At 40.2% G+C, this 27286-nt stretch overlaps 1 protein-coding gene across 17 annotated transcripts in view; it reads left to right on the plus strand.

Moving 5' to 3' along the window:
- Positions 1-27286, plus strand: part of LOC102454172 (contactin-4) — a 731510-nt gene that overhangs the window by 653701 nt on the left and 50523 nt on the right. For all 17 annotated transcript variants that reach the window (XM_075938683.1, XM_075938679.1, XM_075938672.1 and 14 more), the window contains one exon: positions 2629-2756. In XM_075938683.1, the coding sequence (XP_075794798.1) occupies positions 2629-2756 (128 nt within the window). The remainder of the gene's footprint in view (positions 1-2628; positions 2757-27286) is intronic.

Genomic DNA, 27286 nt, shown 5'->3' on the forward strand with positions numbered 1-27286 from the left:
AAGACGGCCTCTTTACATTGAAGAACGCCTTCTTTCGAAAGAGGAACTTTCGAAAGAAGGCGTTCTTCCTCGTGAAACGAGGTTTACCGCCATCGAAAGAAAAGCCGCGTTCTTTCAAAATAATTTCGAAAGAACGCGGCTTGAGTCTGGACGCAGGGGAAGTTTTTTCGGGAAAAGGCTACTTTTCCCGAAAAAACCCCTGAGTCTGGACACGGCCCATGTGTTTGAAGATAGGACATGAAGTAATTGTCTTTGTTTGCAGCAAGGGAGATTTAGGTTCGATATTAGGAATAAATTTCTAACTATAAGGATATTTAATCCTCCAACAGAGGTTGTGGAATCCCCATCATCTGAGGTTTGTAAGACCATGTTAAAGAAACACTGTCAGGAACCATGTTCCCTCTAAACTGCATGGAAGCATAGCTTCACAGATGATTAATCAGCCCCGTCCATTCAGTCAGCTCGGTGCATGGAGCCCTGAGCCTCTGACTGGGCAGGGCTGATTAATCACCTGTGAAGCTGTGCTGTCATGCAGCTTAGAGGGAACACTGGTCGGGGCAATCTAAGTTTACTTGTTATGGCCTCAGCAAGGGGGCTAGACTCAATGACCTCTTGAGGTGTCTTCCAATTCTATCTTTCCTCGATTCTATGATCATCATATAAGGAAAAAAGGTAACTTGGTTCTGAAAACTTCTCTTAGGGCACAGCTTCACTCACCACACTGGAGATCGATGTTCCAGTGTTTGATTTAGAGGGTCTAGTATAGACCCGTAAATCGAATACAGAGGGCAGCTCCAACTAGTGCTTGTACTCCTCACAGTCACAAGGAGTAAGGGAAGGTGACGAGAGCATTTGCTCCCATCATCCTCCCAGGGTGTGTCTACACTACAGGGTTTTGTCAACAAAAGTCCACTTTTGTTGACAAAACTATACCTGCATTTACACTGCCGCTGAGTTCTGTCGACATAACGTCGACAGAACTCAGCAGTTTTGTCAACATCTGTAAACCTCATTCTATGAGGAGTAATGCCTTTTGTAGACAGAGTTCTGTCGACAGAAGGCGTTACTGCATCTACACTGTCCTTTGCGTCTGCACTGTCATGTCGACAAAGAGGCTTGCTTTGTCAACAGAACTGGATGTAGTCTAGATGCTCTTTGTCGACAGAAGCTTTGTCAACAGTATCTGTCGACAAAACTTCTGTCAACAAAAGCCTGTATTCTAGACGTACCCACACAGTGGGGACAGTGCCAAACTCAGCTTAAGGTAAGTTGCATACCTTAAGATGACCTTCCAGAACTAGTATAGACCTGGCCTTAAATTCTGTTGACTTACAATGTGGAGAATATTCCTGAAGTCTGTGAACAAAGAAAAGCCAGTGTTTGCTGGGTCTTAACACATTTAGCACATCATGGAAAGCTGCTTATAACTGAATGGATAAGATATGAGTTCCATAACATGAGTGTGGATGCTGGGATTCAGGAGGGGTAACAGCACACAAAAAAGCTTCAGTGCAGAATACATGAGCATTATTACAGACGAGCGGATGCCAGATTTCCCGTAAGTGTGGTGCTCAGTGGGAAAATGAATAACTTTAATGGAAGCTGGGCTGTGATAACACCACAACATGTGAAAAAGTGCCAAATAAGCAGAGTTGCCACACAATCAGCGATTGGGCTTCAGCATACTGAATTTAGGCATAAAGTGGCAGCACACAAGCACACGTGTCTGCCAACCTAATGGTATTGGGATCAACATCCTAAATGCTTTTTGGAGCTCCCATTTATGCACATAACCTAAGGTGTAGGGAATTTCAGTGGTAGGAATGGGGATATTCGGTGTCCTTACTGAGAGTTGCAGCAGTGAAAATGAGCACAGAAAAGGTAAAGTGTTGCCATATGGTGAACAAGCCCTAAAGGCCAGTCCTGGCCTAAATGTAATAAAATATATAGAAGAGAATAGCCAAGGATCTTTTCCCATGCTCTGTGTTAACATTCAGTTCTCCAGCTGCCCTTGCTGTGCATGCAAGGTGTAACTCTGCATGTTTCAGGAATTCTTTTGCTACAGAAATTTTATAGGACTTCCCAAACCATGATTGTATAGGGCAGTGCTGTCAGACAGGCCATGAATGAAAGTGCAAGGAAAACATCTAGTTGGTAGGTGTTCAATAAGCAGAAAATGCACCCTGATTTAGGTACATTTTGGTAAACCTTTATTTGAGAAACCACAAAGTGTCTTACAGAAAAAAATTACAGAAAGCAAGTCTAATTCTGTAATGACTCTGTTTTCCAGTATTAAGAAAGTGACTCTAGATTTTTAGCTATAGCATGTGCACCACATATTGCAAAAGTTGTTCTAGTGAGCACTGAATATCAAAGTGCAGGTTTACATAAAACTTACATGTGCTGCTGGAGTGTAAATTAAAGTTGCCCTCAGGTAAAGACACAGAAAATTCATGTAAATGAGGCCTGCGTTATTTATAAATTGGACCCTGGGAGATTTCTGTCAATTGAACTCCCTCTGTAACTGGCAATGGATTGTGTAGTGTTCAAAATGAAAATAAGTGACACAGACTCAAAAGAATTTTATGCTACCTTTAAAAAGACCTTCATGCCTGATTGTCTTTCCAGAATCAATATTTTGGATGATGGAAGCCTCCGAATTGTCAATGTTACTAAGGCGGATGCTGGAAGTTATTCCTGTATAGCCACAAACCATTTTGGGACTGCTAGCAGCACGGGAAGTTTGGTGGTGAAAGGTAACAACAGTTCTTATTATACATCGCTGATACTTCCACCTTAATCTCTAACAGAGAAAGAAGATGACACAGATGTTCCATGCTCTTTAATTTCTCTGATCCTGAGTGGTTCTGAATTCCACCAGCTCCCAGTGAAGTTAATGGGAGCTGTTGCCACCCCACCCCTTCTGTTGTAAAGCTGTATGACTTGTACAGAAATTGCAGATTCTCACATGTCAAAGTTTCCCAATGATTTTAAGTATCACAGAGAACAAAGAGATGGTAATAGTAAAATCTGTTTGATGTCTTGAATAATATTTATAGCGAGGTGGTACTATGTTATGTCATACAAATAAGATTAAATGGAGTGAAATATAGGAATATAAGAATTGTTGGACTGCATCAGACTAATGGTTCATTAAGTCCACTGTCCTGTCTCTGACAGTCACCAGCACTAGACACTTCAGAAGTTGCCTCCCTAATGACAGCTGTGCACTACAGCTTCATTTTAAGTCTATTAAAGTCAGAATACTCATGGAGGAAATTTCTTACCCTAGACAGTTAATGGCTAGCTTCTGTCCCTATAAAAATGATTATCTAATCTAATGCTTCTGTAAATGTCTAATCCTTTTAAAAGTCCTGGTAAATTCTTAATAATTGCAGGTTTATGAAATAATGCGTAACTTTTGCTCTTGCAATATATCTTTTTATTTTCCAAAATACAAGAAGTGTTTTGTAAGTTTTGATTTATTTATGAATTTATGCCACTGGGTAATATTCTTTATACATCCCACGAATCCCAATTGTATGCCCAGAAATTCTCTCTCAACAAATATTTTTAAAAAGTAAATATAAAATGTCTGACAAAAGGATTTAAGATTCCAGCTAAAGTTAAATGCAGTGACACTGACAAATATCTTAAAGATAACTGCTCATGAGAAGTTGTGTGTCTGATGAATTATTATAGGCCACAGGCGTATAGATTATTACACTGATAAACACTGTCCATCTCTCTTATTTGTGGGAAATGTTATATTGGATAACAGATCAGGAGAAATTGATTTATTATTTTGTACTCAATCATACAGCTCTAATGCTGTCATTTTTAATTTTCCCATATATTGGCATTGATGGACAGTATTGGTTTAGAGGTTCTCCCTATCAATTATTTCTGCAGTATACAGAGACTTCTTAAATATGCTTTTAATGCCCATTTAAACAGGTGCTTTTTATAATCAGAGTATATTTAAACAATCAGTCTCAGGACACCAGCCCTGAGAAATACAGTGATCCCCCCATGATACTATATCTACTACCAGCAGTGAAAGTAACTTCAAATTTCTTACAGGTACTGTCCTATTGCAAGCTGGGTCCCTGCCAGCTCTTCAAATAGCTTCCTGCTGGCTTTTGCCGCAGCTTGGCCAGGGTGCACCAACTTACTTTCACCTCTGCCTGCTATATGCCTGTCTGTACATACGTGATGCAACACATTAATGCTCATGGAGCAAAATCTTCCCTAAGATACTGGGTGTGCATGCATGTCTGAGGCTAGGAACTATCCATATTACACTACAGGTTGAACCTCTCTGAACAGAACTCTCTGGTCCAGCAACATGGGTGGTCCAGAAGGATGTTCCGGACCATGGGTGTTCTAGGACCAGATAGTTCCAATGAAGGGCTGGCAGCTGGGTTCCTGGCAGCTGGGCTGCAAGGCACGACCCAGCTTGGCTTCCCGGCTTAGCAGGGAAGGTGGTGGTGTTGGGAAACAAGTAGGGCAGTGGAGCTGGTGGCGGGCGGTGGAGAGAGAGAGAGTGGCCAGTCCAGGACTCGGGGGAGACCAGTAGCAGGAGGACCAAATATAACCTGTCCAGGTCTGGAAAAATTCCTCATCCAGAACCGGCCAGGTCCCGAGAGTATAGGACCAGAGAGGTCCAACCTGTATTAGATCTTTTTTCTCTTTCTCTCTCTCCTTAATTTTATATGCTTCTCTTTATATTGGAAATGTTTTAAGCCTATTGGGGCGATCTTCAGCTGGTGTAAATTCACATAGCCCCAGCGAAGTCAAAGGAGCTTCGTGGAATAATACCAACTAAAGATCTTAATGTTCTTTGCTTCATTTCCCCTCTCTGCCACGCACACACTCTCTCTCTTCCCCCTCCCCCCCCCCTTGGGACCTCTGGATGCTCAGTGTAACTTCCTGTCACTTTTGCAATACCATCTCAAAATTCAGCTGTCTTTTTCCAGGCAGATCTCCCATTGATGAGGCTGCTGCATGTGTGAGAATTGAAGGGTCAAGCCCTACAGCAGGACTGTGTTAGGCAAATGCACCTGCACAATGCATATTTCTTTTCTTTCCACTGTGTACCTTTGTGCAATTTTTATTTTAAAATGAAGGCCGGGGGGGGATGATAGTATGTCTTAGAGATAATTAGACTTAACACAGTCACTTCCAGTTTGTGCAGCTTGTGCCTCAGCACATATTAGTCTCTTTGAATAGGAAGTCCCTGAAGTTAGCAATAGGTCTGTGTCTAAGGTGACTCTGGATATTTGAATCTGTTTTCAGCATAACAAATGAGTCTGAGTGTAATTCTGGAAGCTCCTGGAAATAGGACAGCAGGAAATGGTTGTACCCCCACATTAAAGGTTCTGAACACCTCCTATAGGAGGCAAAAGTCTTTGTGCCCCACCATGAGGTCAGCGGGAGTTTTGGACTTCAGTTGGGTGCAAGAGTCTTGAGTGACCTCTGCTCTCATTAATTTTAGTAGAAGCTTCAGCTCCTTGTCGATTTAGAACTCACCTTTTCTTAGAGAAAAGTCTAATTTGTGAATCCTTTGTAAAATAAGATACTAATTTAAATACATTATTATAGTCTGGAAAATATACGCAACAGAACATAACAGTCTTATTGACTTGGAACGATACAGTTCATGAACCCATTATAAAGAAAGCAGATAGGCTGGGAATGTCATACAGAAGTTACTGGGTGGTGCAGGGGCCCTCCCATAGAATGTGATGAAGTTACACAAATTTATGACAGCAGTGAAATTGACCTTGGGCTCATGCTTTGAAAATGGACGTATCAAACGACTGCGAATCCCCATGTGTGAGCACTCATTTGTGCACATCACAAAAAGACCACGGCATTTGCCACAACTAAAGCTGGTTGTAAATCTCAGATCAGGAGAATGCAGGGGCTAGACTTGAGACATTTGTCCAGTATTGGGTGCAGTGGTGGATTTATGTGAAACAATTCTTTCCTGAAACATAGCCAGCTCAACTGGGACACAATTTTCTTTGGGGGTCAGACCAAGGCTGTGGAATGAACTCTCCCAGGAACAAAGGACCATCATAAACCTCCCCACTACTGCTCCAAGTTCAAGTGCATTTCTTTGACTTTGACGTCTCTAAAAATCATGTTGCCCTGTTTTGACCAAAAAGTTGGTCAAAGCTCAGAACCCTAAAGATGTTCCAGATTAATGTGTTCTATATTTTCTTTGGTGCCATTTTGGTTATTTATAGGGAATTGTACAAAACCTTGTGTCTCTGAACGCAGAAGGAACCATAGTTTACAGAGTGCCAACACCAGATCCTGCATTTGTCCATGGTTATACTGTGCACTCAGGCAGCTCCTGCTTGGCTTTCTTCCCTCTTGCTTCTTCTGCTTCTGTCCCAATGGCATAGTGAGGGGCAGGCATGGGGGGATAGTTGCCCATGGGCACCAAGCTAGGGGGCAATAGTTTAGTTCCCCCCTGTCATCCCTCAGCTCACCTGCTCTTCCTCCCCACTTCTCTGCCCCCAGCCCGACTCTCCTCCATCTCTGCCAGCAGGTTAGTGAGGGCAGGGGTCTGGCCCCAAACTGGAGGGGGCAGAGTAAGATGCGATACAATTCCCCCCTCCCTCACAAGAGTCGGGCTCAGCCATGTGCCAGGTTCGGGGGCCCTGCCATGCGGCAGTGGGTAGGGGAGCGCAAATTTTGCCTTTGCCTCGAGGTGCATAACACCCTCGCTACACCTCTGTTCTGTCTTTGTCTGTTCTCAGTTTTTGTGTGATAACTTTTCCCTATTCACTCTCTATACATCCTCATCCAAAACAATACTCAGCCAAAATCTCTTAGATGGGTTCATACACTTTTTATTTTACACAGAGGCTCATGCTTGCAATTACATGAATTGAAGGGTGATTTCACACCTATCAGTCTCAGTGGGGGTTTAATTCAACCCTTTACAATAAACAGAGCAAAATGTATATGTATCAAAAACAATCAGAACAAGACTCTCCACTCTACATGCCTCTCCCCCTGGAGAGCAGATGAGAAAACAGTCCCTGACCGATGTCAGTCACATTGCTCAATATAGTACTACACGGTGCCAGGATACTATGGTAATGGGAGTGGCATTAGAAACTAGGTACATAGGTGCTCAGACTGTGGCTGCTTGGGACACTTCTGCACCCTGTGGCTTGAAGTGGTTTCCATGATAGACAAGTGAGGTCCCAGCACCTCTACCCATATCGATAGAGAAGCATACTTTCCTCGTTTGTGTATGAACTGTAGCATCATGTTTTAAAGTATAATAATAATAATGGATCTGTTTCTGAGGATAAATGTGACTCTAATCAGCTCTACTGAGGTGTAAGTGTAGGAAGAATTTGCTCTAAGTCCTTCTTCTCAGCATGGGTAGACAGACACAAGCTAGCATGCTAAAACTAGCAGTCTGGCTGCGGTGGTTTGGGCTAGCGACCAGGGTTCAAACCCACCCAGTTTCCTGGTGCCAAGCCACCTCCCGTGCTGCCAAGGCATACTGCTATTTGTAGCATGAGCTAGCACAGCTCCCTGCTGGTGCCCCGGCGAACCCTTAGGGATTGATTCTGATCTCACTTGGATGTAAATCAAAACGAGCTCTATTGAAGTCAAAAAAAGTTACACAGCCATAAAACTAGCATAAATATGATGAGACGCACACCCTGGATCTTTAATGTAAATATAATTGATACAGGGTCTAATTTTTAGAAATGCTAAGACCCACATTTCCTGTTGAAGTCAGGTGCTCAACACCTCTACCAATCAGGTTGTTATTGTACATCCATAAAATATTTAGAAATATTACTTTGTTTAGCTAATGCCATTGAAAAGCAGTAATTTTGTAATGTAAGACTTATCTGATTCTTCCTTATTTATTATTCCTAGAGGCAGCCTGTTTGCTACTCAGGGGAAGAGTATATATTACATCTGGCCATTGTTTATTGGTCATGTGAAATATAAGGTCACTTTATGTTAAGGTTATAAGAGATTAGCAAGTACTATTATTTCATCTTCAATGCTCAGTAGTAACTTGATCCCATTAACATTAATGGAGACGTACATATGTGTGTGAAATGCAGACTATAACCTGAGGTCTGAGACATGGATATTAACAATGAATAAAATTCTAGAATCTAGCTCACAAAAAGTGTAAAAGCACATAAAACTCTTCTGAACTCTGACTTGTGCATTGTGTTTTTACATTGAAATGTCTGATTGTCTATGTCTTAAGTAACACATGTAATAGTTGCAGGGGGAGAGGGGAATATTGCTGAATGCCATATTTTAATTCAATTTTGTGGTCTACAAGAGGCCTAATTTATCTGACCTTAAGTTTTTTTAATTCTTTTTGATCTCATTGATTAGAAAACCATGAAGGTCATACATCAGAAAGACATCTTTTTACAATCTTTCTGTGTTCTTCCATTAACAATAAGCATTTTTTCTTTTTAAAGTCCTATTTCCCTCTTTCTCCACCAAATTAAAAGAGAAATGCTGATGGTATCATATAGAGGATGAACAAAGGTAGAGGATTTGGAAGGGAAAGAAAGGAAAGATAATATCTCTTATACCAAATACAGGGAGGTTTAAAAAAAGTCTCTAACAAACAAACAGAGAGGTGAATAAATATTTGTATTATGCATGAGCAGATGTCTTAAAATATAGCATTGAAACAGGTGCCCATAGGGCTGTTTAGTAACACGCCATTGTCAGATATTCCGAACTTCAGTGGTTTTCAGAATATGCTTTTGCTTTATTCTCTTAGTTCTAAATAAAAACTGTCCTGGCCAAGATTTTGAGACCTAAAATCTTGAAAACCTTGCATGTTTGGTTTGACCTTTCCATTAAAAAGCAGGGATTGCATCTATATAGATAGGAAGCAATTCAACAGATATTATTAGGAGATATGTAGAACATAGGTTGTGTTTGTTAGTAGTATATACATATTAATTTTCCATCTTTTTTCTCATTTTTGTTTTACCTGAGACTAAATGTTCTAATTCTTCCATGACATAAAAAGACTTAGTACCAGAGTGTTTACATGACAAATAGAATAAATAGTGTCTGGCATATACTGTAGAATACTGACTTTATTTGTACTTGATGTAGTTGCATCAGTGGCTTTTTATAGTGGCAGCTCTGAGAGGACTGATTCTGATATTAATTACAAAGCTGAATACATTAAGTATAGAAGCTTCAGGGGGTAGCCGGGTTAGTCTGTACAGGATAAACTTAAAAAATGACAAATGGTCTGGTAGCACTATAGGCTAACAAAATATGTAGATAGTATCATGAGCTTTCGTGGGCACAGCCCACTTCTTCAGATGACCAGATTTTTGAGTTTACGATGTGCAGACCCAAAATAAATAGGGGGAGAAGGAAGAGGGAAGGAAGGAAAAAAATGGAAGGGGGCAGGAAACAAGAAGCAGAGGCTATGAAAATATCAAAGGAAAACCAAATAGGCAGAACTGGTAATCAGTAAACACTTTGGCTACGTCTACACTGGCCCCTTCTCCGGAAGAGGCATGCTAATTTAGAACTTTGGAATAGGGAAATCCGCGGGGGATTTGCAAGTAGGAATAAGAGATCCTCCGGGAAAGGGCTTTATTCCGGAGGATCGTGCCAGTCTAGACGCTTTTTTCCGGCTTTTTCCCAAGCCGGAAAAAAAGCGGCGGCCATGTTTATTTAAATCCCGCGGGGGATATTTAAATCCCCCGCGGATTTCCCTATTCCAAAGTTCTAAATTAGCATGCCTCTTCCGGAGAAGGGGCCAGTGTAGACGTATTCCTTAAGAAGCAGATAAGGATCATAGGATAGCAATTAGAGAGGAAGGGTACTAACACAAGACTCTACACAGACAAAGAGCTGTTGACACCTTCATTGAATGTTTGGTTGATAATGTCCCAGCCTTCGGTTATCTTGATAGAGTAGGGCATCAGAGTGAGAGTTGAATTTGTGGATGAACTGCAATTTCAACGCCTCTCTGTGTATTTGTCTAGTAGAATTGGTTTGTGACAAGACAGCCACTCAAAGATCTTTTAAAGAGTGATTAGGTAGATTGAAGTATTCTCCAACAAGTTTCTGTATGTTCCCTTTATGCCTATCTGATTTGTGTCCATTGATTCTTTCCTGTAGGTACTGTCCAGTTTGTCCAATGTATATTGCAGTAGGGCATTGCTGTCATTTGAAGGCATAGATCAAATTACTGGATGTGCAGATAAATGATCTTCTGATTTGGTAGCTTATGTTGTTGGCTCCAGTGATGAATTTGCTTGTATAGATATGTAGGCAGAGTTGGCACCACAGGTGATTGCAGGGCTGGGTTCCTGGATGCTTATTATGTGGTTGTGTAGAATGATTACCAGAAAGAATTTGTTTCAGGTTGGGAGGTTGTCTGTAAGTGATAATAGGTTTTTCCCCCAAGGCCTCTGAGAGTGAGGGATCATTTTCCAAGATGGGTTGTAGATTGTGTATAATGCATTGGAGAGGTTTGAGTTGTGGACTGTAGCTAATAACAAGTGGAATTCTGTAATTTTCTCTTTTGGGTCTGTCTTGAAGTAGTTCATGTCTAGGTACTTTTTTGGCTCTGTCAATCTGTTTTTTCACTTCTCCAGGTGGGTATTTCAATTTTATGAATGCTCTATAAAGATCCTGTAGGTGTTTGTCTCTGTCTGTGGGATCAGAGAAAATCCGGTTGTATCTTAGGGCTTGGCTGTATACAATAGATTAAGAAACGTGTCTGGGATGGAAGCTGGAGGCATGAAGGTAACTGTACCGGTTGGTGGGTTTATAATTTAGGGTGATGGAAATTTGTTCATTATATAATTGTACTCTAGTGTCCAGGAAGTGGATTTCTCATGTGGACTGGTCCAGACTGAGGTTGATGGTGGGGTGGAAGTTGTTGAAATCTTTGTGAAATTTTTCAAGAGTCTCTTTTCCATGGGTCCATATGATGAATATGTCATCGATGTAGCGTAAGTGAAGTAGGAGTGTTAGGGGGCGAGAGCTGAAGAAATGTTGTTCAAGGTCAGCCATAAAAATGTTGGCATCTCTTCCTTTTTCCCTATTTATTTTGGGTCTGCACATCCTAAACTCAAAACTCCAGTCATCTGAAGAAATGGGCTGTGCTCACGAAAGCTCATGATACTATCTATATGATTTCTTAGTCTATAAAGTGCTATATTGTCTATTGGCTATATTGGTTAATTGTTTGGCCAAGCAGTAGAGTATAGCTTCACAGTAGAGGCCTTAGCACTGTTCTAACAGAAAATATTTATGCTGAAAGTATTATTGCTCCAAAGGCTGGTTAGCTGTAATTGCATTATAGATGTTCCTCACTGTATTGCACAGTGTTATGTCAAACACTACAATAGCATACACTTTGACCTGATGTAAATAGCTAGATTAATTTCAGGACAAGGGAAAATCTATGGGGTTTGGAAATAACAGTCTGGTTCGAGTGACTTTATCATTTCCTGGGGTCCTAACCCACCGTGAGTAGAGAATGGGGTAAAGTCGGTATACTTCTATAGACTGTAATTTTTCTGCTTTCCAGAGTAGATTTTAACAGTAGTTTGGTACTTTCATGCAACTATGGCAATGACAGGTTCTGGTTATATTATTTGCCTGCTTCATTTTGGGAGTAGTTTTCCAGCTATCATCCTGCCCGAACTCAAAACAGCAAATAAGAGATTTAAACAGTTGTTTACTTTTATTTGTGTTTGTGTCTCAGACTAGTTTGTACCTATCTCAGATTGGCTGCTTCAGTTTTCAACTACTTGTACACAGCATTAAAGAGGTCTTTGCAAATAGTGTCAGCTTTCTCTGGGGCTATGTCTAGACTAGAAGGTTTTTTACACAAAAACAGTTGGTTTTGTGCAAAAACCGGTGGAGCATCCACACTTCAAGTGTATTTTTGCGCAAAAAAAAAATACAGGTGCTCTGATAGTGTCAAGGCTCCTTCCCCCCTCTGGCATGATGAATGCAGAACTGGGGGCCCACAAAAGTACCCCCAAAACCTTATCCTTCCAGGCTTTGTTTAAAAAAAACTTCCCCCCAAAATCTTAACAACCTAGATTTTGGGGATAAAACTCCGCTGTCACCACCCAAGTAATGATAAAGAAAACAGGGAGAGACTACTTGGGAAATCTCACCCCTAAAGTACAAACTAGGACACAAAAATTAACCAATTCCAGGTTAATAAAAAGAAAAGAGAAATAACTTTTATCATCACCACAATGTTCCTGTTGCAAGCATAATGACTAGATGGAAGAGTCACGAGTGATATTCATGGGGAAACTCCACCAAGGGCCTAGAACTTAGTTACAAGGGAAAGCAAAAACATTTTAAAAAAGTGCACAGACATCAGTTCCCATTTCCCAAACCATAAAACAATAAAACCTAATGGATGTATCTAAACTTTACCCTACTTACAGAAGAGTGAAGAGTCTATTCTTGGAGGGAGACATTCTGTCTGATTCCCTCAGCAGCTAGAGAGAAAAACTGCCCAGGGTAAAGGAGGGAGAAACCAAACATTCCTTTGTCCTTGTTTGAAATTCCTACCTACATTCCTAATGGCTGAATCTACCTAACTTAAGTAAGGTTAACCCCTTAGTTCCCAGGCTGCTGGCTAACCTTCATGTTCATGACAGATGGCTATTCTGTGAATGGTCATTAGAGCTTTATTGCACAAGAGCATCCATGAAGTGTGGACACTCTCTTGTGCAAAAGCACATCACTTTTATGATGCACTTTTGAAGTGTGGACACGCTTTTGCACAAGAAGATTTTGAGGAAGATCTCTTCCACAAAAAGCTTCTTGAGCAAAAACTCTGAAGTGTACACAAAGCCCAGCAGTTTGGGGTTCGATTCACCCAGCCCCACCAAGAATGTTACTTTGTAGATACACTAGACTTAATGAGCTGTGTTTAAAATTCTGTGGTTTGACAAAATTCAGCAAATTCTTCTGAGGAATGTATATATCCTTTGTCTAAGAACTTTTCAGGGATTCCATATCTGACAGTTCATGGATTATTGTAATGTTTTAAATAATGTCCTGGCTTGTAGTTTATAGAGCGTTGTATTAACCAGTACTAATACCGGCTTTATTGTTTCACATAAACCACATCCCTGATCTGGATTAGCTTGCAACCTCTGACTCTTTTGTATGTCACGTACACCTTTTCTTCAGACACTTTGAAATAAGTGGTCAGCTTGCTACCTTGTGCCAGGCTGAGAAAATATGTTCCTGCCTCACATTTTGTACTATATCCATAAGTCCATTGTGAATTTGCTTTCTTGCACCTTATTTCAGTGGGTGTGAAATAACTATTTTCTCACCTTCAAAAATTAAGATTACTAACTGCCTTGCTCCACAACTTTTCTATTCTAGAAAAACAATGTTTTCTAATGTCTGGCCATATATGCAATAATTCCTGTTTCCAGGTACTACTAGACTGCAGAGTTCTTCTGGGATACCAGAGGTATCCCGAAAAAGCTCTGCCGCGTCAAAGGAATGCATCTGCTTTTCTGAAATTTTTTTTGGAAAAGCAGATGCATTTTTTCAGCATCCCTGTAAACCTCATTCTATGAGGGAAAAGGGATGTTCCCAAAGAGGCTTTTTTCCCAACATTTGGCCCAGTGTAGAGAGGCTAATTGTCAGAAAATCCTCTTTTGGAAGAAAAGCAGAAAAAGATATGCAAATTGCAGTTCGCAGTTTGAGTACCTTTTGCCAATAGAACCTTGTAGTCTAGACACAGCCTCTGAAATGTTGTTCCAAAAGTGGCTGATGTTGAATAATTTAGTGTGTTAGAATTTTCTTCAAGGAGTTTAATATTATTGGGCAGGTACTAATGATCACACTTGCAATCCAATAGAATTGTTTGTAGCTTCTTTTCTGCTTGGGCTTAATGCTCTTCAGATGGGTCTGAGTGACTTAGTAACACTCCGTAGCAGTCAGCCTGTTTGAGGCACTACTGAACCAAGGCTATTCATAGAACTAAGGTAGTTCCTGCTTGGCAAGGTCAACTTTTCAAATAAAAAACCAGGAAAATACTGAACCAGGCTGGTTGCAAAAAGATCTATCATATTATGGAAAACAATGTCATGTTCTTTATCTTAAATTTTATTCATTGACTTGTTTTAGTAAGGCCATGGTGGAGATTTAGCTTCAAACAGCGTGGTGCACACTTTGCCAGCTATAGTAGATAACTATAAGAACAGGCTGTAACTCCACTCCTTTATGTGCTTGTTTCATGCTCTTTATTGGAATGATTTAAACTGGATTGGTTCAACTTCATTTCCATCAAACAATGTTCCAATTAGCTCATCTCCAATACACACAGCAAGCTTTTTTCTGGATTCAGATGTACCACGAAGGCTGCTTAAAAAGAGACTTTTGTTAGTGTTTAGCTTCTTTCCCACAATAGCATTGAGTAGAGTTTTCGGGCCCCTGAAACACCTTTATAGATTTTAACAGTCTTCCATTGCAATTCTTTTCATGGTAAGATGATGTTTAGATTGTCAGGTGGTATGTTGTCAACTGAAACTAAAGATAAACCCAGTTTAATTATTGCAAGATTTAAACATGTTTCCAGTTGTGTACCTTAAGATGCTTGAGTGTTCATAACAGAAATCTCCCTCCTTAGCATATCTGTGCCTTATGCTTTAAGTTACTTAGGGTAGGTCTAGACTGCATCCTTTTGTCAGCAGAGGGATGCAGATTAGGTAGGTTGACATTGCAAATGAGGCAGGGATTTAAATATCCCATGCCTAATTTGCATAAAAATGGCCCCGCGGTTTGCTGACTCAGCACTTTGTCGGCAAAAAGTGGCAGTCTAGAGGAGGATCTGTCGAGAAAGAAAGCCTTTTTTGACAGATCTTGTAAACCTCGTTGCTGAGTCGGCAAATGTGGTGGCCATTTTTATGCAAATTAGGCACGGGATATTTAAATCCCTGATTTATTTGCAATGTCGACCTGCCAAATCTGCATTCCTCTGCTGACAGAGGGATGCAGTCTAGACATACCCTTAGTTCCATAGCCATAGAAACTCTTACTTGTACAATGCAATGGAACTAGAAGGCTGAATTTGATGAATACAGCATGTGCTTTGATATAAAGTTTCTTTGGGCTCTCTGGTGTCAAGTTAAATCTAACAGTATGACCATCTGAATTTACTGAGATCAGCAAATGGTTGTCCTGTGCATGACTGATCTATTTCTCAAACATTAATACAGACTATTGTAATACAGATGTGTTACATTCTTCAACTTTGTCCTTATCAAGTGTTGATCAACATATAGGTGGGTTAGTTTGAGTCATATTTACGTGTCTCTCCCAAGTTCTTCAATGTATGAAGTTTAGAACAATAACTGCTATTTTCAGGGTATATTATTTCATTGGCAGTGCTTTAACTACAATATTTCTGTACTTTAAGGTATGTCTACATTACAAAAACAGTCATTTTTCCTACAAAACTTGAGGAACGTCCACACTGCAATTGCGTTCTTCTCCAAAACAATTGAAAGAACAGAAGGTTTTTTTTCCAGCATTGGTAATCTTCATTCCATGAGGAAAAATCCTTTTTGCAAAAGAGCTCTTTCACAAAAAGGTGTGTGTGGACAGGGAAGAGGGAGTTATTTCAGAAGAAGAGGAAAGAGGAAAACATACACGTGCTCTGGTGGCCATTCCGTCCATTGCAATTTCAGCTTACATGAGAGTGTCCATTCAGTCTGGATGCTCTCTTTCAAAAAAGTAGATTGCTTTTTCGATGCAGTTATGCAGTCTAGACGTTCTCTTTCAGAAGAAGTTTTTTCGGAAGATCTCTTCCATAAAAAGCTTCTTCCAAAAGAAGTCTGCAGTCTAGGTGTAGCCTACATGGTGCAAATTTTATGCAAGTATTTGGGCTTACTGTAGCCTTTTTTTTTCTCTTTTCATACTGATGGTCCATGCATTTCTCCAGCTATTGTTTCTAGTTATGACTGAGGTACTTCCTGGGACATAGCTTTTATAACAGTTGTTTTTCACCTGGAAAAACTTTATTCCTTCACCCAGAAGATATTCCGCCGGAGAGAATTTGCATTGAATACTTTACTACCTCTAACCATTTTATCACTGTCTGCATAGCATTAGCCGTGATGTTTGACTTAAGAATTCTAAATCACTAGTCAAATATCTCTTTGTATTATTCCCCATAGAATTTTTGTCTGAAAAAATCTGAATTTGTTCCAGACATAAGGCATATTTCATATTTACCAGAATAAGATTTTAGAACTTTAATATCCTCTTCATGGATGTTCTGTGAATTATGACCCAGTCTTCCATCATATCAGTATAATAAATTGCTGCTTTTTTTTCTTTTCTCTGAGATCTGTTCTGAGGTGATGATGCTTTGTGACTCTCATTTGCTTTACATCTCTTTCCCAGCTGACGTGATGTACACTATCCAATTTTAAACTCCTAAAAAAGTTCAGAATAGCACCAACCAGGAAGTTTGCTTTCAGAATGAAAGGTGGTATGGCCAGTCTGTTAATTTCAGGAACCAGCTGCAAGGCTATGTCTACACTGCGAAGCTTTTTTGGGATATCAGAGGTATCCCGGAAAAGCTCTACCATGTCCAAGGAACGCGTCTGCTTTTCCGAAAAAAATTTCAGAAAAGCAGATGCGTTTTTTCGGCATCCCTGTAAACCTTGTTGTATGAGGAAGAAGGGATGTTCTGAAAGAGGAGGTTTTTCTGAAGTTTGGCCCCACGTAGACAGGTCAAATTTTGGAAAAGCCTCTTCCAAAAAAGAGTGGAAAAAGATATGCAAATTGAGGTTCGTAATTTGTGTATCTTTTTCCAATAGAACTCTGCAGTCTATACACAATGACTACCCCTAAGGCTGTGTCTACGCTACAAAGAAAAGTCAGAAAAAGATATGCATATTGCGAACCCCTACACGAGGCCAAATGTTGGGGGAAAAAACCCTTTTTCAGAACATCCCTTTTTCCTCGTAAAACAAGGTTTACATGGATGCCAAAAAACGCATCTGCTTTTCCGAAATTTTTTTCAGAAAAGCAGACACGTTCCTTGGACATGGCAGAGCTTTTCAAAACACTCTGTAGTCTAGACATACCCAGAGAAGAGAACAAGTTACAATGTACACTTAATGTTGAAATCAGCAAGGGAAGGGGTTATACCTGTCACACTGTCTGGTCTGTCTCACCACTAAGAATGCCACATTCAATACAGACTGTCAGAAACAGGACAGGCACACCCCAAAATAGGTGGTAAATTTGATATTAGAGTTCACCAGGCTGGTAAAGAAACTGAACTGGTGTTTTACCGCACAGGTTAACAAGAAGCTAAAAAGATAATCCCCTTAGACATCCCAGTCTAGTTTACCACCCACGCAAAAGGACTTCTGTGATAATTAGAGCCAGAAATCACATGTAAAGGTCTTGCAATCCCAAAGGATCAGACACACAACCCAGATCAAATTCAGATCTTACCCAAAAATCACACTGATAATTAAATCTTTAGTAAATAAAAACTGTCAGTTTAAAATATAAGAGAAAAGTAAAGAGAATTATTAAGAAATGAAATGAATCATATACATCATAGCTGACTTCAGATTTTGTAGATCAGAATAATAGCAATGATGTTAATCTGGTAGCTTGGAATAAATCTTTCTTGATCAGCGGTTCTCTGACTTCAGAAATCCTGGGACCCCCATTTTGTTTTTAATTATTTCACAAACCCCCCAACACTGACTGATTCTTACATTTGAAGAAAAATCCATGTTCATTAAAAGCTCTATTATTATTATTATTATTTATAAACTATTGAAGCACTAATGCTGTTATTTATTTTGTTATTTATTATTAGACAGAGATACATAATATGTCTGGGTAAGGAACTATTTCTTATTTTTATTACCATTAAATCTAAATAGATAGAAAACTATACCTCTTCCCACCCCCACCTCACCTGCAATTCCCCTTCCCTGCTTCTTTCCACCCTCTATTGCAGCACCTCTTGCATGCTGTGAAACAGCTATTCCACAACATACAGGAGACCCTTGAAAGGGAGCTGGAGGAATTGATCAGTGGGGTCACTGGCCACAGATACAACTTGCAGACCCCCCAAACTACCCTCATGGCCCCCCAGGGGTCTGTAGACCCCAGTTGGAGAAACGCTGTTCTAGATCATCCAAAAGATTGGAATCCAAATAATAGTTTAACTATAGAATTTCTTAGTGTATGTCTACACTGCATTCCTCTTTCGAGAGAGGAATGCAAATGCAGCTGAGCAAAATTACAAATGAAGCACGGATTTGAATTTCCCATGCTTCATTTGCATAACTGCGTCCAGCCGCTATTTCAAAATACCCTATTTTGAGATGATAAATGCCGTGTAGATGCGATTATTTTGAAAGAAGCCCCTTTGGTTATTTTGAAAGAAGGGGTTTCTTTCAAAATAACCGTGTCTACACGATGGTTTTTAACTTGAAATAGGGTATTTCGAAATAGCAGCTGAACGCGATTATGCAAATGAAGTGCAGGAAATTCAAATCCGCACTTCATTTGCAATTTCGCTTGGCTGCATTTGCATTCCCTTCTCGAAAGAGGAATGCAGTGTAGACATACCCTTAGACTCCTTGCATTAATTACATAGGGCAATCCTAGTAGTTAGCCAGCTCCATCCAGTGGCTTAAACTTTCCCTGTTTAAAGTTCAACAGAGTAGAGATGATGCCTATGGTCCAGTATTTATTGCTCTCCCACAGGCTGACAAGCCTCCTTACAGAAATTGTCACAGCAAGACTTTTCTCTGAAGACGAATAGGCAATGCAGACAGTTTGTAGACCTTCATTATATAACCCCTCTTTGAAGTTAGCCTTCTACTTAAACAAACCAGATACTCAGAGAGGTAGTCATATTAGTCTGTAGCTTTAAAAACAATGAGCAGTCCTGTGGTACCTTAGGGTGTGTCTACACTGCACTGTTATTTCGAGATAACTAGTGTTATTTCAAAATAACAATGTGAGCATCCACACAGCCATTCCATTATTTCAAAATAATTTCAAAATAACAGATGGCTTATTCCAAAATCTGTAACCCTCATTCTGTGAGGAATAACACTTAACCCCAAAAATTTTGAAATAAGGCGTGTGTAGCTCCATTGCTGCTATTTCAAAATATCCTCTCGTCACGAACATTCTAAGTTATTCTTCCCCAATACCTCTTGGGACTCTAAATCAAGATAGCATGTCTACATTAGGGAAGCCTACCTCGGACTAATCTTGAGGCTTCCCTGCAGTGTAGATATGCTATTTTAAAATAAGCTATTTTGGAATAACTATTCCAGAATACCTTATTTCAAAATAGCCATGCTATGTAGATGTACCCTTAGAGACTAACAAATATATTACATCATGAGCTTGTGGGTAAAACCCAGCTGATGAAGTGAATTTTACCCACAAAAGCTCATGATCTAATATATTTATTAGTCTCTAAGGTGCCACAAGACTGCTCATTTTTAAATCAGAAACTGTACATTTGATTTGCATAAGGAAATTGCTATTCATTATAGGGATGCAAAACTGACAACTATCAATTATTATAATTAGTCATGCACATTATATATGCATCTTTGATTTTAAGGCTGATTGAGTACAGTCACATACATAATGTAAAGCAACATGAAATCTGCAAGATGATTTGGTTACATTGGTAAACTTCTAACAGGGTATAGGTCAGCCGTCTCCAACCTTTTCAAGCACAAGATCACTTTTTGAATTTAAGTGCAATCCAGGATCTACCTGAAACCAAAATGCTTTTGCCCCACCTCCTTCGTGCCCCTTCTTCAAGTCCCTGCCCACTCCATCCTCCTTCCCTCCCCCATCCTCCATCACTTTCACTAGATAGGGGCAGAGGGTTGGGGCGCAGATGATCATCTTGGGCTAAGAGATTTGGAGTGTTTGAAGGGCTTTGAGCAGAGCCTGGGGCAGAAGTTGGGGTGTAGAAGGAGGTTCAGGGTAAGGCTCTGTAAGGGAGTTTGGGTCTAGGAGCTCTCAGGGCTAGGGCAGGGGCTTGGGCATGCAAGAGGGGTACATGACTGGGACAAGGATTCAGGATGCGGGCTCCAGCTGGACACCGCTTACCACAGGTGGCTCCTGTGTGGTAGTGTAGTGAGGCTAAGGCAGGCTCCCCCCATTCCCTGGCCCTGTACCACTTCCAAAAGCAGCCAAGAAACTCCCTCCATCCCAAATCCTGTTGTGCGCCTCACCTTCGTTCTGTGGAGATAGAATACAGGGTGGGAGAAGGAAACAGCTCCAAGGCAAAGGGCAGGAGATGCGCAACAGTGGGGTAGGGGGAGGAGGAGCAGCTGAAGTGCCAACCAATCAAGATCACCTGTCAGAGACTCCAAGATCTACCAGTAGATCGCAATCTACTGGTTGGTGACCACTGGTATAGGTAAACACAGGCAAACTCATTTAGCATTTACTCTTCCTTCTTATCACTACACATAAACAGGTTAGCGATTGCTAGTCTAATTATCATTTCTTTGATACTCACACACAAGTTAATTGTCCTGATTACAATTGCAATACTTCTTTTTAAGCCTGGAAGAGTCATACACAGGTTAGCGGGTTTGCCAGTGTCACAATACCCATTCAGAAAAAGGCATAGCTTCTATAGACCCGCAATCAAAAAGAGGCAATTTGGACTACCTATGGTTTGGCTGTTGGTAATTACATCTGATGTCACCATGTGTTCAGCTAGTATCAGAGCCAAAATTATGCACTTTCCCATCCCCCTCTTTTGACTGTTGCAAAGTTCTTGATGATGGGTGAGACCATTTTAAAATATTTTGAAGCTTTAAGGGGTAGCCATGTTAGTCTGTACAGGATAAACCTAAAAAACAACAAAAAGTCTGGTAGCACTTTATAGACAAACAAAACATGTAGATGGTATCATGAGCTTTCGTGGGCCCAGCCCACTTCTTCAGATAACCAGAGTCATCTGAAGAAGTGGGCTATGCCCACAAAAGCTCATGATACCATCTACATGTTCTGTTAGTCTATAAAGTGCTACCAGACCTTTGTTGTTTTTTAAGTTTAAAATATTTTGTTAAGTAATGAGGGGCCATTTTTATGGAGACTCATTGTATATAAGTAAGATGAGAGCAGTCGATAAAAGACAATACTAGTTTAAATAAATAATTTTGGGTAGAGAAATCCAATTTTGGATTAACATTTTAAAAAAAAACACTATTGATCTCATGCTTCAACTAATCCAGATTCTTGTAGGTTAAAATTCTATGGCAAAAAATACAGGTGACATAGAGACATTTGATCACTGATTTATTCATGGATTTTTTTTCTTGTTTAGATTTGGGGTAGAAAAATAAAATTGATTCCAACTTTGGTTTTCAGTAGAGATAACATCTCTGCATTTCTTTATCACTTTCTAAAGGAAACTGTTACCATTTTCACATAGTCTGCTGAAGCTAAGCAATATGTGTGAACACTGAAAAATGTTTCCTGTCTTCTGACTCACAAACAATTGGAAATCAGTAATGAACACTAAATTTTAGCAATTAACAAAAGCAATAACGTTTTGCCATTAAATTGCAACTGAATTCATTCTCCCTAATTGGACTGTTTCCAATGGCACCAACTATTTTTCTAGGACACATTTAAGTATCTTCTAGTAGAATTAAATAGGATCCAACAGTGGGTTTTGACTTTTTTTTCATTTGCGGAGCCCTAAAAAATGTCCAATGAAGTGTGGACCCTTTTGGAAATCTTAGACATAATCTGCAGACTCTCCGGGATCCGTGGACTACAAATTGAAAACCACTATTCTAAGCTAAGCCTACTTGGATAGAAGTGACGGGTGTGTTGTCAATGTCCAGTAGGTGGCACTCTTGCCTGTGCGAATGGCATACCATATCATACTCTTAAGGAGCACTGTATTTCAAAACATACCTTTTATCAAATGACGCAATAAACCAAGTTCCTGACTATTTTTGGCAATTAAAAATCCAGTGACATTTTTTCAGGAACAGTACTGTAATTTCAAGCAGCATTCCATTGTGTTGCCTATCTACATTTCCTCCTATAGTTTTACTTGGGGTAAGTTATTCTGCACTTCTTCTAAATACAGTAGTTGAATAGTCTCATTGTATACAACTTTGGGATTTTCATGGTGAGAGACAAGTCATTTCCATTCCACATCATATATGTAGGGTCAAATATTCAGATATCCTCTTCAGAAATCAAAATGTGTTGGGGATATGCATATTATGCATGCAAAACCTGCATTTAATAATACTTACAACTTAGACATCTCATTTCAGCTCAAGATCTAAAAAAAGTACTTTGGAAACATTGACTAAGGTAGAGTGAACACCTTTTTCAGGTAAAATAGATTGTATTATTTTAATAGCTCCATTTTTTTCATGTGAGTAAATTAAAATACAGCAATTGCAAATTGCCCAGGATCATACAGCAGCACCAGGCTGGAACCTGGATCCATTCTATAATCTTTGGACCATACTCTCCTCCCCCTCAAATTTTGCAGACACAGTTAAGGAGGACTGCTGAAAATGTGACCCATAGGCTAGCACAGTGATCTCCAACCTTTTAAAGTATGAGATCACTTTCTGAATTTAAGTGCAATCCAGGATCTACCTCAAACCCAAATACCTTTGCCCCACCTTCTTCGTGCCCCTTCTCCAAGGCCCCACCCCTGCTCATTCCATCCTCTCTCCCTCCCCCATCCTTCCTCCCTTTCGTCAGGCAGGGGCAGAGGGTTGGGGCGCAGGCTTTGGTCTTGGGCTAAGGGATTTAGAGTGTGAGAAGGGCTCTGAGCTGAGCCTGTGGCAGGAGTTGGGCTGTAGGCGAGGGGGTTCAGGCTCTGTAAGGGAGTTTGGGTCGAGGGGGGGCTCAGGGCTAGGGCAGGGACTTGGGGTACAGGAGAGGGTATATGACTGGGACAGGGATTCAAGATGCAGGCTCCAGCTGGACACTGCTTACCATAGGTGGCTCCTGTGTGGTGGTGCAGTGAGGCTAAGGCAGGCTCACCCCTGGCCTGGCCCTGCACCATTCTCAAAAGCAGCCAGCAAACTCCATCCCAAGTCCTGTTGTACCCCCAATCCCTATTCTGTGGAGATAGAATACAAGGTGGGAAAAGGGGAACAGCTCCAAGGAAAAGGGTAGGAGATGCACAGCAGTGGAGAGAGGGGCAGCTGAAGTGTTGCACTTGATACCTTCTTGGCCAAACCAGTCAAAAGCACCCATCAGAGGCTTCAAGATCTACCAGTAGATCCCAAACTACTGGTTGGTGATCACTGGGCTAGCATATAACATGGGTGCATGCCGTGGAATGTGTGATTTTACCATCCGCAGAGTTCTAGCTAGAATGTCTTTTGCTTTTGGCTTTCTTAATAGCAACATGACAAGCAGTGCAGTCATGGACCATTAGTACTGTGTTGTACTAGAGAAAGGTCAGTAATTTCTCATAACATTTGATAAAGAGTATAGCAAGCATAATGGCTTACTGAGATTTGCCCTCTTTCAGGGCCTCATCCAACTACCACTGAGTTTTTCCATTGACAGCACTGGGAGCTGCTTCCCTCCTATAATTGGCTGACTGTATATCATTATAAAACAGCATTGTTTTAATTTATGATCATTGCTGAAGAGAAAATGCTTTGAGAAAAATTCTTGTTTCTTGCCCTTTTTACATTCAATTCCAACACCTAAAAGATGTGAAAAGTGAATAGAACACACTCAGGCAGCTGAATTAAAGTGTAAAGTATAGTACTTAGCAATTAGGAAAGGCTGTTCAAATGAAATAATTACTTTTTTTCTTGTAAACACTTACTGATCATAAGAAATAAAACTGGTAAACATAATATGACTGTTTAGCTTCATTAAACTTGTAGCAGGCACTTAATTTTTTCAGGCAATTCAAATGGTCTTCTGTAGTACTGATTCACTTTAATTGAACATATTACCATGAACAGATAATAAGAAATATATTGAAGATATCCATCTGGCTTGCACTGAAAACCTTGTGCATTTCATTCTCCATGGCTGTCACTGGCCTTACTAATTGCTTCATTTTGGCTGTTTTACAATCAGTATGATTTAGCCATTAATGTGATAAAAGTCATACTGGAGAAACACTAGATATTAAAAAGCATAGATCTCTGACTTACCTCACTTGCCAGTTTGGAACTTATCTCTAGCATTATTAAAGTTATATTTTTAACAGCGGAAATAAAAATATATTGACTCCCTCTTTTTTTTCAGTTTAGTTTCTTATTTTGCCTATCTGATTCTGGTTCACAGAAAGCTGCAAAATGTCTATTCTATTCAGAAGGGTTTTCTTCCTCCATTTACTCTTTCAGTCAATTAGTGGTTTTAAACCAGATAATTGCACAGATAAATAAGCATGTCAAGACGGGAGCATATAGCTTGTGTTTCTAAATATCGGTTTCAGTACGTAAAACTTGTGGGGAAATGACTTTTTTAAAAGAGGTCAGCCAGACATCTACATTCACTGTAGAAAAAGAGAGGGTTTTATTTTTCCATTTGTTGCCCTGTATTTTCAGTTTAAACCCACAAGGCACAGCTAACAAATTTACACAAGCTCACGTGTTAAGCCTAAGAATTATTACAACCTCTCCTACCATAAAGAAGCTTGGAATAATTCATGAAAAGGTTCATGACTTCTGTTTTAGGAATTTACTTACCCTCACAGTGAAAAGAAGAGGTTCAAGAGTTCTCACTCCATTTCACTGTCAATAGATGATTCAGTCGATTTGCTTGTTGTTGAACATCAAATTCAGACATCAGTCCAAAAAGGAGATGACCTTTAGGTTAATCATAAATGCTCAATGAGATGAAAGCAGGTTAATTAACGCTTTTTCATCAACTTGTTCCAATTTAATTTAACATGATCCATTTCTGAAAAAATTAATATTTTGCCATTTTCTTGAATACAAATGAAAGTTCAATGTTGCTAACATGAAAGCATTCTCAAAGCATAGATAGTGGTTTTCTGATCTCTATCTGATGCCTACTTATGTCTACATCTGAGGGTGTATGTGTCTGAGCTCAAAATATCAAGAACCAGTTACTTTGCACATGGCCAGATGAAAGCTGTTTTAATTTCTTAGCTTGGGAAGAGCAGCAATGGCCCGTTAACTGAAGATTATGAGCACAGTGAGTGTGTTTACAGGAAAGCACATATATTTGTTTTTTCCTACCCACTTTCTTCAACTATCAGCAGTAGAAAGTTAGCTCATCTTATTCTGGGCTCTGACAAGCAAATGAGAATATTTGTAATTTTTAGTACAGGTTGAACCTCTCTAGTCCAGCACTCTCTGGTCTGACAGTATCCATGGCTAGGCATGATGTTAGTTAGCCAGATGTGCATTTATCATAGGTGTGGCCAAGTTTCCCATGATGCCATAGAAGTTTGTTTATAGCCATCAGCCTGGCTTTTAGTATTCTGTGCTGTTATTTAGCTCTAATTTACCCCTAAATATCTACTAAGAACCTAGTAAGCAGTGGAAGTGTTGGTAATGCTGCTAAACAATATTGACCTCCTATCTTTGGCAAATTCTCTGATTCAGCGTGGCATTCTCTGGTCCTGAAGATGCTGGACTAGAGAGGCTTAACCTGTAGATGAGAGAATCTTCAACTCCAGGAAGTCAGGCAGTAACATCCTGGGGAGAAAGCCACAAATGTGTTTGACAGATTAAGGCATCCAAGGAATGCGTCTGCTGTTCTGAAATATTTTTGGAAAAAGCAAATGCACTTTTTCGCCATCCCTATAAATCTCATTCTACAAGAAAGGAGGGATGTGTCAAAAGAGCACTTTTTTCCAAAATTTGGCATCGGGTAGATGCACCAAATTTCAGAAAAGCCTCTTTCAAAAGTAAATCTAGTGTGGTTCCCTGTCCTGTATAGTGGCACTTACACCACTTACGGTGAGAGATAAGAATGAGTGAGTTCTATAGCCAGGTAAGTCTCCCAGACACAGCCTGCCTCTGGCACCACAGTCCCTTCCTCTCCCAACTCTCTGCTCCCCCTCCAGCCCTCATACCCCACATACCCCAATCCTCTGACCTCCTCCTTCACCCATACCTCCTCCCAGGCACCTGCACCCCAACCCTTTGCCTCAGGTCACAACCCTTCCTGCCCTAGGTCATAACCCAAACCCCTACACCCACTCCAGCACCCCAGGCCCTTGCCCCATATCACAATCTCCTCCTGCATAAGATCACAACCCAAACACATGCACCCCCTCCTGCACTCAATCCCCTGCCCCAGGTCACAACATTTCCTTCACCTAAACTCCCTCCCAGAACCCAAACCCCCTCCTGTACTTCAGACCTTTACCCCCAAGCTTTCTTCTTCACCCAACCTCCATGCCAGACCCCACACCCCCTCCATTAATATCATGAAAGAGTGCAGCCCTTGACCACTTTCCAAATTTTTGAAGTGGCCTCCATCAAAAATTATTGCCCACCCCGATCTATCACAGTTACTGATCTAATAAAAAGCATTATGTGAGAGCTAGGTATTATTATTTTTATTTTGTTTCCTAGTAAACATATAAAGAGAGATGTGGAGTAGTGATTCACTTATTGGAGTCCTAAATTAATATCCTGATTTAGGTTACATTAGAAAGTGATCTTAGTGATTTAAGGTTTGACACAAGTTGTCCAGGTAACCAGAATGTCTGGTATATTTCCAGATGATTGAGCTTCTGTGCTCAAGAGAGCCATGAATGAAAATGACAAGGAGCGGTGTTGCAGAAAATGATTAAAGGACATCAGTAGAGTCATGGAGGATGGCTACTATAGTAGCTACCAAAACAGGGCCAAATTCATCCATGATTTAGCTGCACTGAAGTCAGAATGAATGTCCCATTATGTCTTGGAGCAAGTACCATCATTTATATGTGCGTGCACAGTGCCTAGTTCAGCTGAGCTCAAATCCCAATTTATTATTTATGCCCAACTCAGATAGTTTCAGCCAAACTTTGTGCTTTTAATTTCTCACTTTCATGAATGCTAAACCCATTCTTAAATTTAACCCTTTTAAAAAAATCTTGAAAATAAATTTGAAATATGAAAATAATGTGACATGTTGGTACACAATGTGTTTGTCTCACTTTGTATACCTTTACAAGTTAGCTCTTGAGTCACATTATGAAGTGATCTACATAAGGAAACCTGTGATCATTTTG

The sequence above is a fragment of the Pelodiscus sinensis genome, chromosome 11, assembly GCF_049634645.1.
Source record: "Pelodiscus sinensis isolate JC-2024 chromosome 11, ASM4963464v1, whole genome shotgun sequence".
NCBI lineage: Eukaryota > Metazoa > Chordata > Testudines > Trionychidae > Pelodiscus > Pelodiscus sinensis.